At 41.9% G+C, this 13,528-nt stretch overlaps 1 protein-coding gene across 1 annotated transcript in view; it reads right to left on the bottom strand.

Moving 5' to 3' along the window:
- Positions 1-13,528, bottom strand: part of SLC28A2 (solute carrier family 28 member 2) — a 28,582-nt gene that overhangs the window by 6,082 nt on the left and 8,972 nt on the right. The window contains exons 3-16 of the mRNA XM_023746544.1: positions 12,987-13,081; positions 11,519-11,702; positions 9,846-9,987; positions 8,840-8,953; positions 8,341-8,418; positions 7,203-7,283; positions 6,668-6,748; positions 4,900-5,025; positions 4,687-4,817; positions 3,866-4,034; positions 3,480-3,677; positions 2,584-2,665; positions 1,206-1,304; positions 644-755 (exon numbers count right to left, since the gene is read on the bottom strand). Of these exons, the coding sequence (XP_023602312.1) occupies positions 644-755; positions 1,206-1,304; positions 2,584-2,665; positions 3,480-3,677; positions 3,866-4,034; positions 4,687-4,817; positions 4,900-5,025; positions 6,668-6,748; positions 7,203-7,283; positions 8,341-8,418; positions 8,840-8,953; positions 9,846-9,987; positions 11,519-11,702; positions 12,987-13,081 (1,692 nt within the window). The remainder of the gene's footprint in view (positions 1-643; positions 756-1,205; positions 1,305-2,583; positions 2,666-3,479; positions 3,678-3,865; positions 4,035-4,686; positions 4,818-4,899; positions 5,026-6,667; positions 6,749-7,202; positions 7,284-8,340; positions 8,419-8,839; positions 8,954-9,845; positions 9,988-11,518; positions 11,703-12,986; positions 13,082-13,528) is intronic.

The following is a 13,528-nucleotide window of genomic DNA, read 5'->3' as shown; positions in this document are numbered from 1 at the left end:
TGCATAGGTTTCTGCAGCAGTTTCCACTCCTGAGTCTCTGCTCTATTCACCTGTCTCTCCAATCTTGAGGGCAGTTGTTTTCTGTGTGTTCTCACCTCTCTTAGGAATCTAAGAAGAATAACTGATTTTTCAGATTGTTCAGTTTTTTTACTTGTTTACCAGCTCCTTACATGAGAAAACAGAAAACCATTATAATATCCCAGAAATTGGTAAACAAATTCGTTTTTCTGAATGCATCATGACCAATTCAACTTGATCCTCTTTCAGTCATCATTTCTGTCTGAAGAAGCCCATCATTTTTTAGCCACTTAGGACCATTGCCAAGCCTTCACCTACAGCATTCTGGTCACAAGAGGGAAACCGCACTTCCTTTCTTCTTCCCCTGCCCTTCCACTTCTAAGTATCCCACCAACATCGGTAAGATCTGTCACTTGTCCACACTAGAGATAATACATACTAATAAGAGAAATAAGTAATAAGAGAAAAGAGCATAGATCTAGACCACCACAAATACCCATCTTCCTTCTTAAACACTCTATTCAGGATCCACATGATTACTCTCAATACCCTATTTCTCCCAGAAGATTCCTGAGTTGAGGGTAGCATGTAAGAGGAGGAAGCTGGGATCCTGACACTCACTCACCTCTGGAAGAGCTCTCTGCAGCACACATAGGTCTCATAGGTTCTATTGGTGAAACTTGTGTTTAGGAAGGAGACACAGTCAGCTTCAGCTCCCCTGGGAACATAGAGGATTCCTGGATAAAGGAGACAGAGATAGTAAGGGGAAGATTTTACACATGTTCCTGATAGCTCTCAATAATTTGGGTGTAGCCGAAACCAGTTTGGCTCAGTGGATAGAGTGTCGGCCTGCGGACTGAAGGGTCCCGGGTTCGATTCCGGTCAAGGGCATGTACCTGGGTTGCGGGCACATCCCCAGTGGGAGATGTGTAGGAGGCAGCTGATCGATGTTTCTCTCTCATCGATGTTTCTAACTCTCTATCCCTTTCCCTTCCTCTCTGTAAAAAAAAAAAAAAATCAATAAAATATATTAAAAAAAATAATTTGGGTGTAAATTGGAGAAGGTTGTAGATTAGGTGCCTTTTCTATGCATCTGTGAGATGGATGGTTAAGTCGGTATTCTGAGAGAGATCTTATCAGTACCTAGGTATGTGAGTTCTACCAAGAGACTAAGCTGAGGTACATACCTGCCACACAGGCACTGATAAGGGATACACAGGCCCCTGTGAAGAGGGCTCTGACTACAATCTTGGACAAGTCACTCTTCCGGTGGGGTACCATTGATGCTGCAGACAAAACAAAATAATTTTATCTCTTCCTCACCAGCCAATCTGGTATTTCCCATGAGCCCCAATTAAAGAATGCAGAAGAACAAAACACAGCAGATGAAAAGCTTTTTTTTTTTTACTACTAACCACCAGAGGCTGGCCAGCAGTGCCCTAAGAAGTGTGTATATACATTAGTCCTGAGGGTTCACTAACTCAAACATTTCCCAGGTCAAGGAATGTGTGTCTGACCCTAACTTCAGTGGTTCCATGAACATTCCCAAGATGCATCTAGATCAAGGAAAGCTCCAGTTTGGTCCAGACAGACACAGATGCCTGGTGTTCACTAGTTGGACCAGAATCTGATGGACTGTTTGGAGCCAGAGGGATAAGGTTGGCCACATTTGCCTAAACCTCAGTCACATGATGCACATCCCACTGCTAGATGGCAATCTCACAATCAGGCAGTAATTGGGCAGCAGAATTAGAACAGCACAGACAAGCATTTAACAAAGGGGGGAAATAAACCAAAAGGAAATTGTTTCACCTTTAAATTGTTCAACCAGCAGCCAAATAAATCAATTTAATGATTCTTAATGATTCTAAATGGACACACTTAGCTGCATTTCTTCTTACACTTTATTTCTAACCTGGATCTTCCAAACTCTTGGCATTTGCTTTCCCTGCCCTCAAGGACAACTCCACTTTCCTCATACTCTTTCATCCAACCATCACCCACAATCTAAATGTATCTGTGTCTGCTTCAAATACTTACCCCTCCCCCACCTAGTGATTTTTAGCTTTTAATCCCACACTTGATACCAGTGGTTCTTACTGTCTATCTGCCTTATGTGTCTGATGATTTTATTTGTCTTTTGATTCCTTATGCAACTCCTACTTCTGTGAAGACAACTGGTGAGCAGCCTAATCTCAGAAAGTACCTTTGGTACTGAATAATAAACCAAGTATCTCTACTTATATATGCATAATACCCATTTAATGGCAAAATAAAAGTAATATCATGATAATCTTCCTCAAAGGGAAAATAAAAGTAAAATAAGTCTTTTGAGCCTTTGAACGGAAAAAGAGTAACAGAAATTGAGATTGTAAATCCAGCGTGGGCTCCATGCATAGTCAGGCAGCATGGTTGCCTTAACTCCAAATTACCTGTGCCAATCAGGGCCCATTTCACACCAGCTTCTCTATCTGGTCTCAACTTGTACTGAAGCACCAGACTGCTTACTACAGAAACTGGAGTCTGTCTGGCTTATTGGGTAGCTGGGAAAATGAAATAACTCACTCAGGCCTCCCAGTGTGATTCCTATGGAACTAAAATTGGCAAATCCACAGAGTGAAAATGTTGTAATCGTTTCAGCTCTCACCTAGGAAAAACACATGTAAATAAGTAAATAAATTCAGTCCCATATGTGTAGTCATAAAATCATGATAGAAGTTCCAAAGATCATAGAACCCCCAATCTTTTCCACATTACCCTAAAGACTATGGGAAAGATGCTCAGAAAATAATCACTTCCTGAGTTATTACAGGAATAATATTATGGCAACCACAATGGGCCTCTTTGCCCAGCACTCTTCTTGTTCAAGTCCATGAGTACGGAGAAGGCCTAAGAATGAGGATGATTGAGATAGAGGGAGAGAGAAAAGGAGATCAATTTATAGCATTTAAACTTATACATGAAGCCCTGACCGGTTTGGCTTAGTGGATAGAGCGTCAGCCTGCGGACTGAAGGGTCCCAGGTTCGATTCTGGTCAAGGGCATGTACCTTGGTTGCGGGCACGTAGGGGATGTGCAGGAAGCAGCTGATCGATGTTTCTCTCTCATCGATGTTTCTAACTCTCTATCCCTCTCCTTTCCTCTCTGTAAAAAATAAATAAAATATATTTTAAAAAATAAAAAAAAATAAACTTATACATGAAGAAGGGGACCTTAGATCATCAAAAATAGTGTCTACCCTGAACTGCCCCAACTGTAAACTACATTATAGAGAGAAGTTGGGTCAGAGTGCAGGGGAGGAATAGCACACAGACCTCAGGGGACTGGAGCTAAGAATACTGTTATGCTTCTTTGTGGTTTAGGCCTGGCACCCTGGAAAGGGATCCATGGGTGTGAAACAAACTTGTGTAACACTTTCTGTCTGCCCACAAATGATTTATGCTCTTCTGAATTGTCACTTACAGAAATCCACTGTTTCTCGCCCTCGATCCACTCTTCCACTCCAGAGAGACGTTTGCTCTTGTATTGAGACAGTTGCTGATAGGCCACAAACTCATTTGTGAAGAACTTGATCCCCACCATCTCAGCCACCATTGGACAATCTGCCCACTCTACACCCATCATGAAAACCATAGGCCTTAGGATATAGGAGCAAATCACCTAGGTGAAAAGAAAGAACAAGTAACACAGGTCAGGACCCAAGGACTTTCTCTGGAGCCTTAACTTAGTCTCCTCCACCCTTCTATCCATGCTTTCTTTTAGCTCACTGTGGGTCAGGGGAGCACGCACAATTCAAGGACCACTTAAATACAACCTACAGGGGCAGCCCAACAAATGTAATTCTTTACCTGGAAAGTGAGCCCCTGTATGTCTACCAATTCCCCTAGCCAGGAAAGGGCAGCGTTGACGAAGGCCAACACGGCCAAAAAGGCAATCAGGTTGGCTGCTACATTAGTAGCAAGGCCTATGGCATCTGTGGCTCCATTGCTGGCAGCTTCCAGGATATTCGACTCCTTCCTGTGGTCATTGGGCATAGAAGAATATGGTGTCTGGATTAGTCTCAGCCTCTCTCAGAAGAGAAATTCCACTTTTCCTGTGGTTCAGAAGTGCAGGAGGAAGGTGCAAGACCAGCTTAAAAGGTGATGGGGTTCCTTAGTGACCCTTGTGGTGGAAATTATAGTGAAGCAGTATCAGATTTAATTGTCATGAAATTGCACTAACACCTAGGACAGAGGATACTGGTCTGCAGAAGACAGAGGCAGTTGGAGGGTTAAACAAATAACCTACATGATCAGCTAGAGCAGCGGTTCTCAACCTGTGGGTCGCGATCCCTTTGGGGGTCGAATGACCCTTTCACAGGGGTTGCCTAAGACCATCAGAAAACACATGTATAATTACATATTGTTTTTGTGATTAATCACTATGCTTTAATTATGTTCAATTTGTAACAATGAAACTGGGGGTCACCACAACATGAGGAACTGTATTAAAGGGTCGCGGCATTAGGAAGGTTGAGAACGCTTGAGCTACAGGCAGAGGTGGACAAGAGGGAATATGGAATCATATTATTCTTTCTCCAGGAGACCTGAAGCCTCTGCTGCCACAGCACTACTCTTGACTCTGCACCTGACCTCAGCCTCTCCCAAATTATATGCCTCATTGTACTCACCCACGGGGCAATTTTACTCCTTCCTTATTCTTGAACTTGGATTCCTCCACTTCTGGATATACCAACTTTGACAAGGCAAGAGCAGATGGGGCAGCCATCACAGATGCAGAAATCAAAGATGACGCTTCAATCTGTAAGGCCAGACATAGGAATCAGAGTCTGCAGAACGCAGACTTGGGTTTACCCAGGAGTGATCAAACAGATTGTGCCTACCCCAAAGGATATGAAGGCTCCCAACACAGTGCCTGAAATGGTGGCAAACCCTCCGGTCATCACTGCATGGATTTCAGAGAGTGTCATGTCTGCAAGGTATGGACGGATGAGCAGAGGTGCCTCTGTCTGTGAACAGGAGAAGCGAGTCAGATTCAAGAGGATGTGACTCCCCACCCCAGAGTGCCCACCTGGCCCCAGGGACACATCCCTCTAGTGTGAGTGCCCTTCCAGGAAGAGCTCTGTTTGCAGGCCCTCCCAGCATCTGCCTCACTCTCTCTGGCACCTAATCGTATCCTGGCTGGTATTGTTATCATCCATTTTCATACATGTTTGTCTTATTTATTTAAATTCTAAAATGCTATGGAAGGGGGAATGGTATATTTTTTTCTCTATGTCTAAAATCAGCTACAGTACATCCTCACTTAATGTTGATAAGTTCTGTGACTGTATAATGAAACCAGATTTACCATAGACTAATTGATATAAACAAGAGTTAAGTTTCTATGGCATCTCATCAACTTTATAATGAAATAAAATTGAATGAAATACTTTTTGTCCATACATTATTTGAGGACCTGATGTACTTAATGAGTGACCTTATGAAATACAGTGTATTTCCTGAGTACATATTAGTAGCTTTAAAAGTACTTGTTAAGCCCTAACAGCTTTGGCTCAGTGGATAGAGCATTGGCCTGTGGACTGAAGGGTCCCAGGTTTGATTCCGGTCAAGGGCATGTACTTTGGTTGCAGGCACATTCCCAGTAGGGAGTGTGTAGGAGGCAGCTGAATTGATCTTTCTCTCATCAATGTTTCTAACTCTCTATCCCACTCCCTTTCCTCTCTGTAAAAAATCAATAAAATATATTTTTTTAAAAAGTACTTGTTAAATTAATTGCAAATATATTATTAAAGCCCATTGTTGATGAAATAAAAATATATGTTTGTGAAAATGTTATGAAATTATGAAGACCCAATTCTAAACTGTACTTAGCATCAACCTAAGATAATGTTATTTATCATTTAATGATTGACAATTATGTGCCTAGTGCTGTACTAGATGCCAGGGATATTAATAAAAATAAGGAAAAGTTTCTACTGATAGGAGCTTATAGTCTAGAACAGAAAACTAAGCCAACACAACTATGGATAATTTCAGCAAAATGTGCAGTGCTAAGGTGGAAGCATGCAGAAGTTCTCTGAAAACATTTCAGAAATAGTTAATCAGCCAAGGGCCTTGAGAGAGGAAGACCTCAGTACTAACTCCTTGTCAATTTGACAAGCCATTGTCATTGTCCCTAACATTGAGTTAATCAGTCAATAGCATATATTGAGCACCTATTCCATATAAATGTATCAAACAATGTGTTATGGGGAAGAGCCTTGGTGTTAGCTCTGAGCAAGGCAAATTATTGCCTCCTCAGAGACCCTGGAAAACACGGATCACAGGGAGAAACTAGAACCAGAGAGCACACGGAAGGCGGTGAGATTTGGACCAGGACGTTTCCCTCTATTCCTGTGTAAGAAGTTGGATCAGTGGTTAAGGATGTCCAAACTAAGTATACCCAGGTAAGTAGTTGTATTACACATGAAGGGTAAAAGCAGTAGCCAAGTTTCCCTTGAACTTCTGAGTTTTCTTTCATCAGTGATTGACTGCCCATACATCTCATTTATTTGACTTTTCAGAAGGAAAACATACTTTTCTCAACCTGTTTTCTGCCACATCATGTATTCCCAGGAAAAAATGATCAGAAGGCCTCAGAGTACTTACCATACCCACAAAGATGTTTCCTGCCACAGCTAGGGTCTCTGTGGCGGTGGTGCCCATGGTAATTTGTAAAAACCAGGCAACCTAAAGGGATACAAAAACCTAAACCGTTAACATTAATGGAAGTCTTGGAGAGTATCTAGCAAGACTCCTCCCAAACCCCTACCCCCATTCCCTTCTCCATTTACTGGTAAGGAAACTAAAGCCTAGAGAAGTGGAGTGACAAGCCCACGGCCACAAAGCAAATTATAAAGCCTGGACCAGGACTCAGGACTCTTGGCTTCCAGAACTAGTAGATTAAAAGTCAGTATGAAATAGCAGTCCAGCCCATTTTCTCTTCCTGCTCTGCTCCTCAGCCTACCTAGAGCCTGGGCCTGACCATCCGACATCAGGCATGCTTGGGTTTGTCTTTTCACACTGGTTCTAACATCTAGATCCTACATGTGAGCATTTTTCCAAAGCAAGTGTCATGTTCATGCTTCCTGACAGATCACAAGATGAAAGCCCCCCTCCTGAGTGGTGTAGGAGAATGACTCACCTTCTGAACTATCCACTGCACAAGGCCCAGATAGTAGAGAATGGACATCACACATCCAAAGTAAATGATGATCGGTAAGGCCTGTAATGAGAATGACGGGCAACTAATGAGATACTACAATAGACCCCCCTTATCCATGGTTTCACTTTCTGTGGTTACCCACCATCAACCATGGTCAGAAAATATGTTATGGAAAATTTAAGAAGTAAACAATTCATAGGTTTTAAATTGTGCGCCATTATGAGTATCATGATAGAATCTCGTACTGTCCTGATCTGTCCCGACTGGGACATGAATCATCCCTTTATCTAGTGTATACATTGTTTACACTAGCCGCCAGCCCATTAGTCACTTATTAGCTGTCTAGGTTATCAGATCCACTATCACAGTATCTCAGTGCTTGTGTTCAAGTAACCCTTATTTTATTTAATGGCCCCAAAGCTCAAGAGTAGTGATGCTGGTAATTCATAAAGTGCTTCCTTTAAGAGAAAAAGTAAAAGTTCTCAATAAGAAAAAAAAAATCGTATGGTGAGGTTGCTAAGATCTATGGTAAGAATGAATCTTCTATCTGTGAAATTGTCTAATTTATAAATTGAACTTTATCAAAGGTATGTCTGTATAGGGGGGAAAACAATATTTATAGGGTTTGGTAATATCTGGTTTCAGGCATCCACTGGGTGGTGGGGTGCGGGGGAGGGGAGTCTTGGAATGTATCCCTCACAGGTAAGAGGGACTACTGTACAAATGTGCTCATGTATGCCATAGATGGACTGTGTTTTAGGCCTCTAAATTAACTCTCAGCCTTCCAACAGTAGCTGACACACTATAGATACTCAGCAGATATTTTTTAACACAAGCGAGTTTAGGAATAAATTTTAAATGTATTATATCTATTATCCCATTAGTACCAAGCCACAAGGAGCCTTCCTCCCCCACTCCTATTTTATTCCAGTTTCAGTGTGGTAAAGATCAAAGGGTGGGAGATTGATGCTGTTCCTTCTACTGATGAGGTCTGATCCTCTTCTTAGGGTCAAATTGGTATGTAGACTGGCTGATCACTTGGGCACACATTTTTATCCTCTCCTTTACACTTCTCCCCACACAGACCCTCATCCCTGCCTACAAAACAGATAATGACCTGAAAAGCAAAGACATCCTTGACCAGCGTATCCCCAAAGACAAAACTGGAGCCAGCCACTGTGTAGTTCAGGAAAATCTGAAAGAAAAGAGAGAGAGAGTGAACAAGAGTGAAGCCAGGTAGGACACAGAGGAACATTTGATCAGACTCAGGCATGATTAGGTCCTCCTTCTGTTACTGAATGTATCTCTCACAGGTAAGGGGGGACTACTGTACGAATGTGCTCATGTAGGCCATAAGTGGACTGTTACTGAAGTGGGTCTCCCTTTGACAAGATGGGGATAGGCTGTATCTCCATGAGCTACTCACTGAATGACATAGAACTCGGCAATTCAGTTCTCTTTATTCATATGATTAGTTGTACCCGAGTATACTCTTTCCTTTCCCACCAGATCTCCCACCACCATCATTAACAAGACATAGTCCAATCTCTGCATGCCCCCCCCACCCCCAAATCTCCTTTCTCTTGGGTTCTGAAAGAGCATTCAATTTCTCATACCTGAATCTGGTCTCCCAGCCATTGAAATGCATTAAATCCAGGATCAGTTCTGATGACCAAGATCCCAAAAACAAATTGAAGACCCAGGCCCCAAAGCACCGTCCTCCAGGACACCTGGGACCAATAAGAACTCCCGTTATTCCAATGTGAGTTCTAAACCCTACTTGTCCATTACCTGGTTGGAATTTTAAACATGGATTCATGGTACTCTGGATGAAACCAACCAAGGATGTTAACAGGAAATCTGGGGTAAGATGGAGTAGGGGGAAACAGAGTGGGAAAATATTTAAAGAGCCACATATGTCCATATGGTTTTTAAAACTGTGTCTACATGTTAGATGACACACATGCATACATACATATCCTATATAATAAAAGGCTAATATGCAAATAGACTGAACTGCAGAACGACTGGTCGCTATGACATGCACTGACCACCAGGGGGCAGATGCTCAACTCAGGAGCTGCCCTCTAGTGGTCAGTGCGCTCCTACAGGGGGAAGGCTGCTCAGCCACAAGCCGGACTCAAGGCTGGCGAGCGCAGCAGCACTAAAGATGTCCGACAGAGGGCACAGGCCAGGCTGAGGGACCTCCCCAAATGCACGAATTTTGTGCACCAGGCCTCTAGTATACAAATAAAAGCATCATAACCAATACTTTAATATTCCTATTGCAATACAAGCCGATTCTTTATTGTATTCTATTTTCTTCCTTTTCTTTTCTTTTTCTTTCTTTCTTTCTTTTTTTTTGTTCTTTCTTTAACACTGGCCTAGATCCACTAATTTGATATTAAGGCTCATCAATGGATTATAACCTACCATTTGAAAATAAGTGGTCCACAGCCTCTGAGAACTTTAAAACTTCTCTTAGAAGCAAAGTCATCAAAAAAGCAAATTCCAGAGATTCTAAAGAGTTTAGTTCTATGCCTTTGTAATCAATACTTGACACATGCAGTTTGTAATCAGTAACAAACAGGCCTTGGCCCACCCTGCATACCCCAAACTCACTGCACTGTGGTGTTTGGAGCAGGCAAAGAGGATGAGGATGAACATGCAGATTCCTGCAAAGGACATCAGCTGCTCTGGCCTTTGGGCTGTGTCTAGAGCTAGCCACAGGATGAGGCCAACCAAGGCGACTCCAGCGAACACCCTGAAGAGGGAATGCCAATACCATGTCATCAACTCAGTGAATGAATAACAAATAATTAACCTTAGCTCTAAAAAACAGAAGTTCACCCCAAGGGTAAATGAAATAACTCAATAGATTAGACACAGAGACATCTCTTGAGAATCATTCATCCAGCAGTTTCCTAGCTAGCAGCTCCCTCTCCATTCCTTGTACTCCCAGAGTGAAGCTGAAAGAGTCCAACCTGAGGATGCAAATCACATGAGTTCCTTTCCTCAAGCTTCCATATCAGTAAGATGTGAGATAAAGACTCATTCTTTACGCTTGTACTAATGAAAAACTACAGTATTTTTAATAGAAAGAAAAGTATGCATGGTCCTCCCCATGAATCTTCAGGCAATTTCCAACCACTCCGAGGGCCAGAGTAAAAGCTAAGCCACCAACCAACCCCTATGGTCTTATGGTCCCTTGATGTACCAACATGCTGGATCAATCAATGCACAGACAGGTTTCCTCACATCTGAGTGTTGGAGTCATTTCAGTTCGAGGGAAAAGAATTAGAAGGGGGAGCACATATGAAAAGAAAGCAAAACAAATAGAGTACTTTGTCCACTGAGGTGTCTCAGGAACAACAAGGATAACAAAATGCATTACAAGGCCAGGTTGAATTGTGGAGCTGTTCTTACTGTGAACTCTTCTCACTTAAAGTGAATAAAATCTGGGTTCTAGAATCTATCCTGCTAATGAATAGTGTCATTTTAGCTTTGTCTCCTCAGTGTCAAATAAATCAATGATCCAAAATTTAGGTTGTAGTCTGGTGTGTTTCTTCAAATAATTGCTGTTGCAAACATTCTTAACACCTATTCTCTGTGCGTCCATTGGAGAATAGGCAGAAAACAGGAACTCTATAGAGAGTTCTAAAAGTTATTTTGTCACTAAAAGTCACTATAGAGAGTTCTAAAAGTTATTTGTCAGTCTAAAAGTTATTTTGTCACTCCAGGCCTGTGTTCAAAGAATATGCACATGCTATATAGTTAGTTAGATGAGCTGTGGCTGCTATAAAATCCAGTTCAGTATTTATTGAATGGTAAGTTTGCCGGTTAAGCTCTAAGGAACTGTAAAAGACACCGGTGGGGTGCGAGAAATCTAGGGGACTAGAAGAAAAAAAGCATAAAAAGTATCAGGGAATTAAGGGAGACACATACCAGTATGACCATCAAATCAATTTGATAGCTTAATGCAGCTGTAAGCCTCTTTGTTTTGATTACTTCATTGCAGAAAAGTATGATTTTCCTTATTTCTGTCATAAACCCTGACAATAAACAGATGGAAATGCTTCTCTGAAACTTAACCCTTCCTGCCCCCCTAGAAATGTTGATACAAGAGGCTACAAGAAACTGGACGGAAGTCCAGTGCTCAGAGGCCTGTTGTTATTTGCTCTCTGAGCATTGATTTTGAAAAGTATAGGTGAGGGTCTGAGAGACAGCTCAGGAAATGTCAAAGAAGAAAGGGGGACAAGTTTGAGCGACCAGGGATATTGAGATTCTTAACTCACCGTTTCATCCAAAGCTTCAGACAGGAGTTTTCAAAGGGCTTCAGACATCTTGTTAATGTTTTACCAAACACACTTTTCAGAGCGCGGTGAACCAGGACCAAGAGCACCAAGCACGTGAGGACGAACAAGGCCAGTGCCCTCTGGAAATCCAAGATGCAGGCTGCCAGGAAGTAGGCAGCGTAAGCTAAAAGGAGAAGGGGCAGAGTAAGGATCAACAAGTCAGAGCTCCCCAGGGGCAAATGAAGCTCTAGTCACGAATGTCTGGGACTTAAAGCAAGAAAAACCCTCCAGCGATGTTGCCCCCCAGCCTCAGACCCAGCTGCAGTTCTCAAGGCCAGGATAGATGGCTGGTTTCTTCTTGAGGATACCCAGGGAGAGTCCAACTTAGTTTGAATACTGCATGTTTTCACTTATCTTTAATTAACTTCCTTGAATTTACTCTGATATCCTTTTTCAGAGTAAATTTGGAGTGCATTTGATCAGTATCCACCATTAAAATACTCCAAAAGTCATCTTTTCTAAAGCTTTTAACCTTTCCTCTTGAGCAAAATCATATAAACACTAGGAAGAATATCAGGTCCTCGAAATATGGCTTTTATTATAACATTGATAAGATGCCATAGGAACTTAATTCTTGTTTATATCAATTAGCCTCTGGTAAAATTGGTTGATTATACAGCACTCCACCTCAAGTGACAGAACCCATTGACAATGTTAAGTGAGGACTTACTATACAGTCCTCATCCCATAGCTCCTTGACTGACCCCCAAATATAATTTTTGTTCTCATCATCTCAGCTGCCTCTAATATTGACATCAAAATCCCATACATCACTGACAATATATATCAAATAGAGGTTTGCTGTTTTAAAAAGTATTTTAGCCCTAACTGGCTTGGCTCAGTGGATAGAGAGTTGGCCTGCGAACTGAAGGGTCCCAGGTTCGATTCCAGTCAAGGGCATGTACCTTGGTTGTGGGCACATCCCCAGTTGGGGGTGTGTAGGAGGCAGCTGATTGATGTTTCTCTCTCATTGATGTTTCTAACTCTCTATCCTTCTCCCTTCCACTCTGTAAAAAAATCAATAAAATATATTAAAAAATATTTTATATCATTGATCTTACTAGCAAATAAATAATGTATACCACAGATTTCTCTTGTAAAGACTATAAAGACCATGCCCTACATTGAATCAAGACACTAAAACAGACACAAGCCCAGATTCTCTGAAATATTTAAGTCTATCAAATAATTTTGAAAAATAGTTTATGCTCAGATTTTACTTATTCCTAGAAGTGCAACTCAATAAATATAGTTCAGATTATTTACTTATAAATAATTCAGATCTATACATCAAATAAAAAAAGATCAATTTGTGAATAAAGTTGTATCTCATTTAGAAACATCTTGACACAAGGTCACATTCCTAAAATGATGTGTCTCTCGCTTATAGGAATTCTCAACACCTCACCCGAACAGAACAGGCCCAGCAGGATCTTCTTGAACAGGCTGGCATGTCTTTTGCAGAAACTTCTTGCCCTGGTGAAAGGTTGTAGTAGTCTCCCCCTGGTGAGAACCCAAAAATTAAGATACAAAAGTTACTCCATCCCATTTGTGTCCATTCCAGACCTTAGATGACCTGGCCCGAGGAAGAATTTTCTCTTCTCCATGAGGAAATTATTCAGCCAGGGGGACATTAGGTAGAGCCCCGGCAATGCCCCAAAGGCCACATCGCAATGGGCCAGAATAACCCTACCCAATCCAGATATTACTGGCAATATCTCAGTAACCTCCTACCACAGAGGTGGACACTCACATCAGGGAGAGACTCCTGGGACCTATTCCTTTCCTGTTCCCTGGGGACCAGGCATTGCTCAGTTTCCAGATTCAGAAAAGGGCCTTTTCTGCCGAGTGGCAGCTTTGACCATTCCTTTCTAAAAACCACACAAACCCATAACTCTGAACAGCCAATCAGATGTGCATTGACAGACCGGAAGGAAAACACCAATAACC

The sequence above is a fragment of the Myotis lucifugus genome, unplaced genomic scaffold, assembly GCF_000147115.1.
Source record: "Myotis lucifugus unplaced genomic scaffold, Myoluc2.0 scaffold_692, whole genome shotgun sequence".
In the NCBI taxonomy this organism is placed as follows: Eukaryota; Metazoa; Chordata; class Mammalia; order Chiroptera; family Vespertilionidae; genus Myotis; species Myotis lucifugus.
The sequence above is the reverse complement of the archived record's forward strand: the minus strand, read 5'-3'. Positions and strand labels throughout refer to the sequence as shown.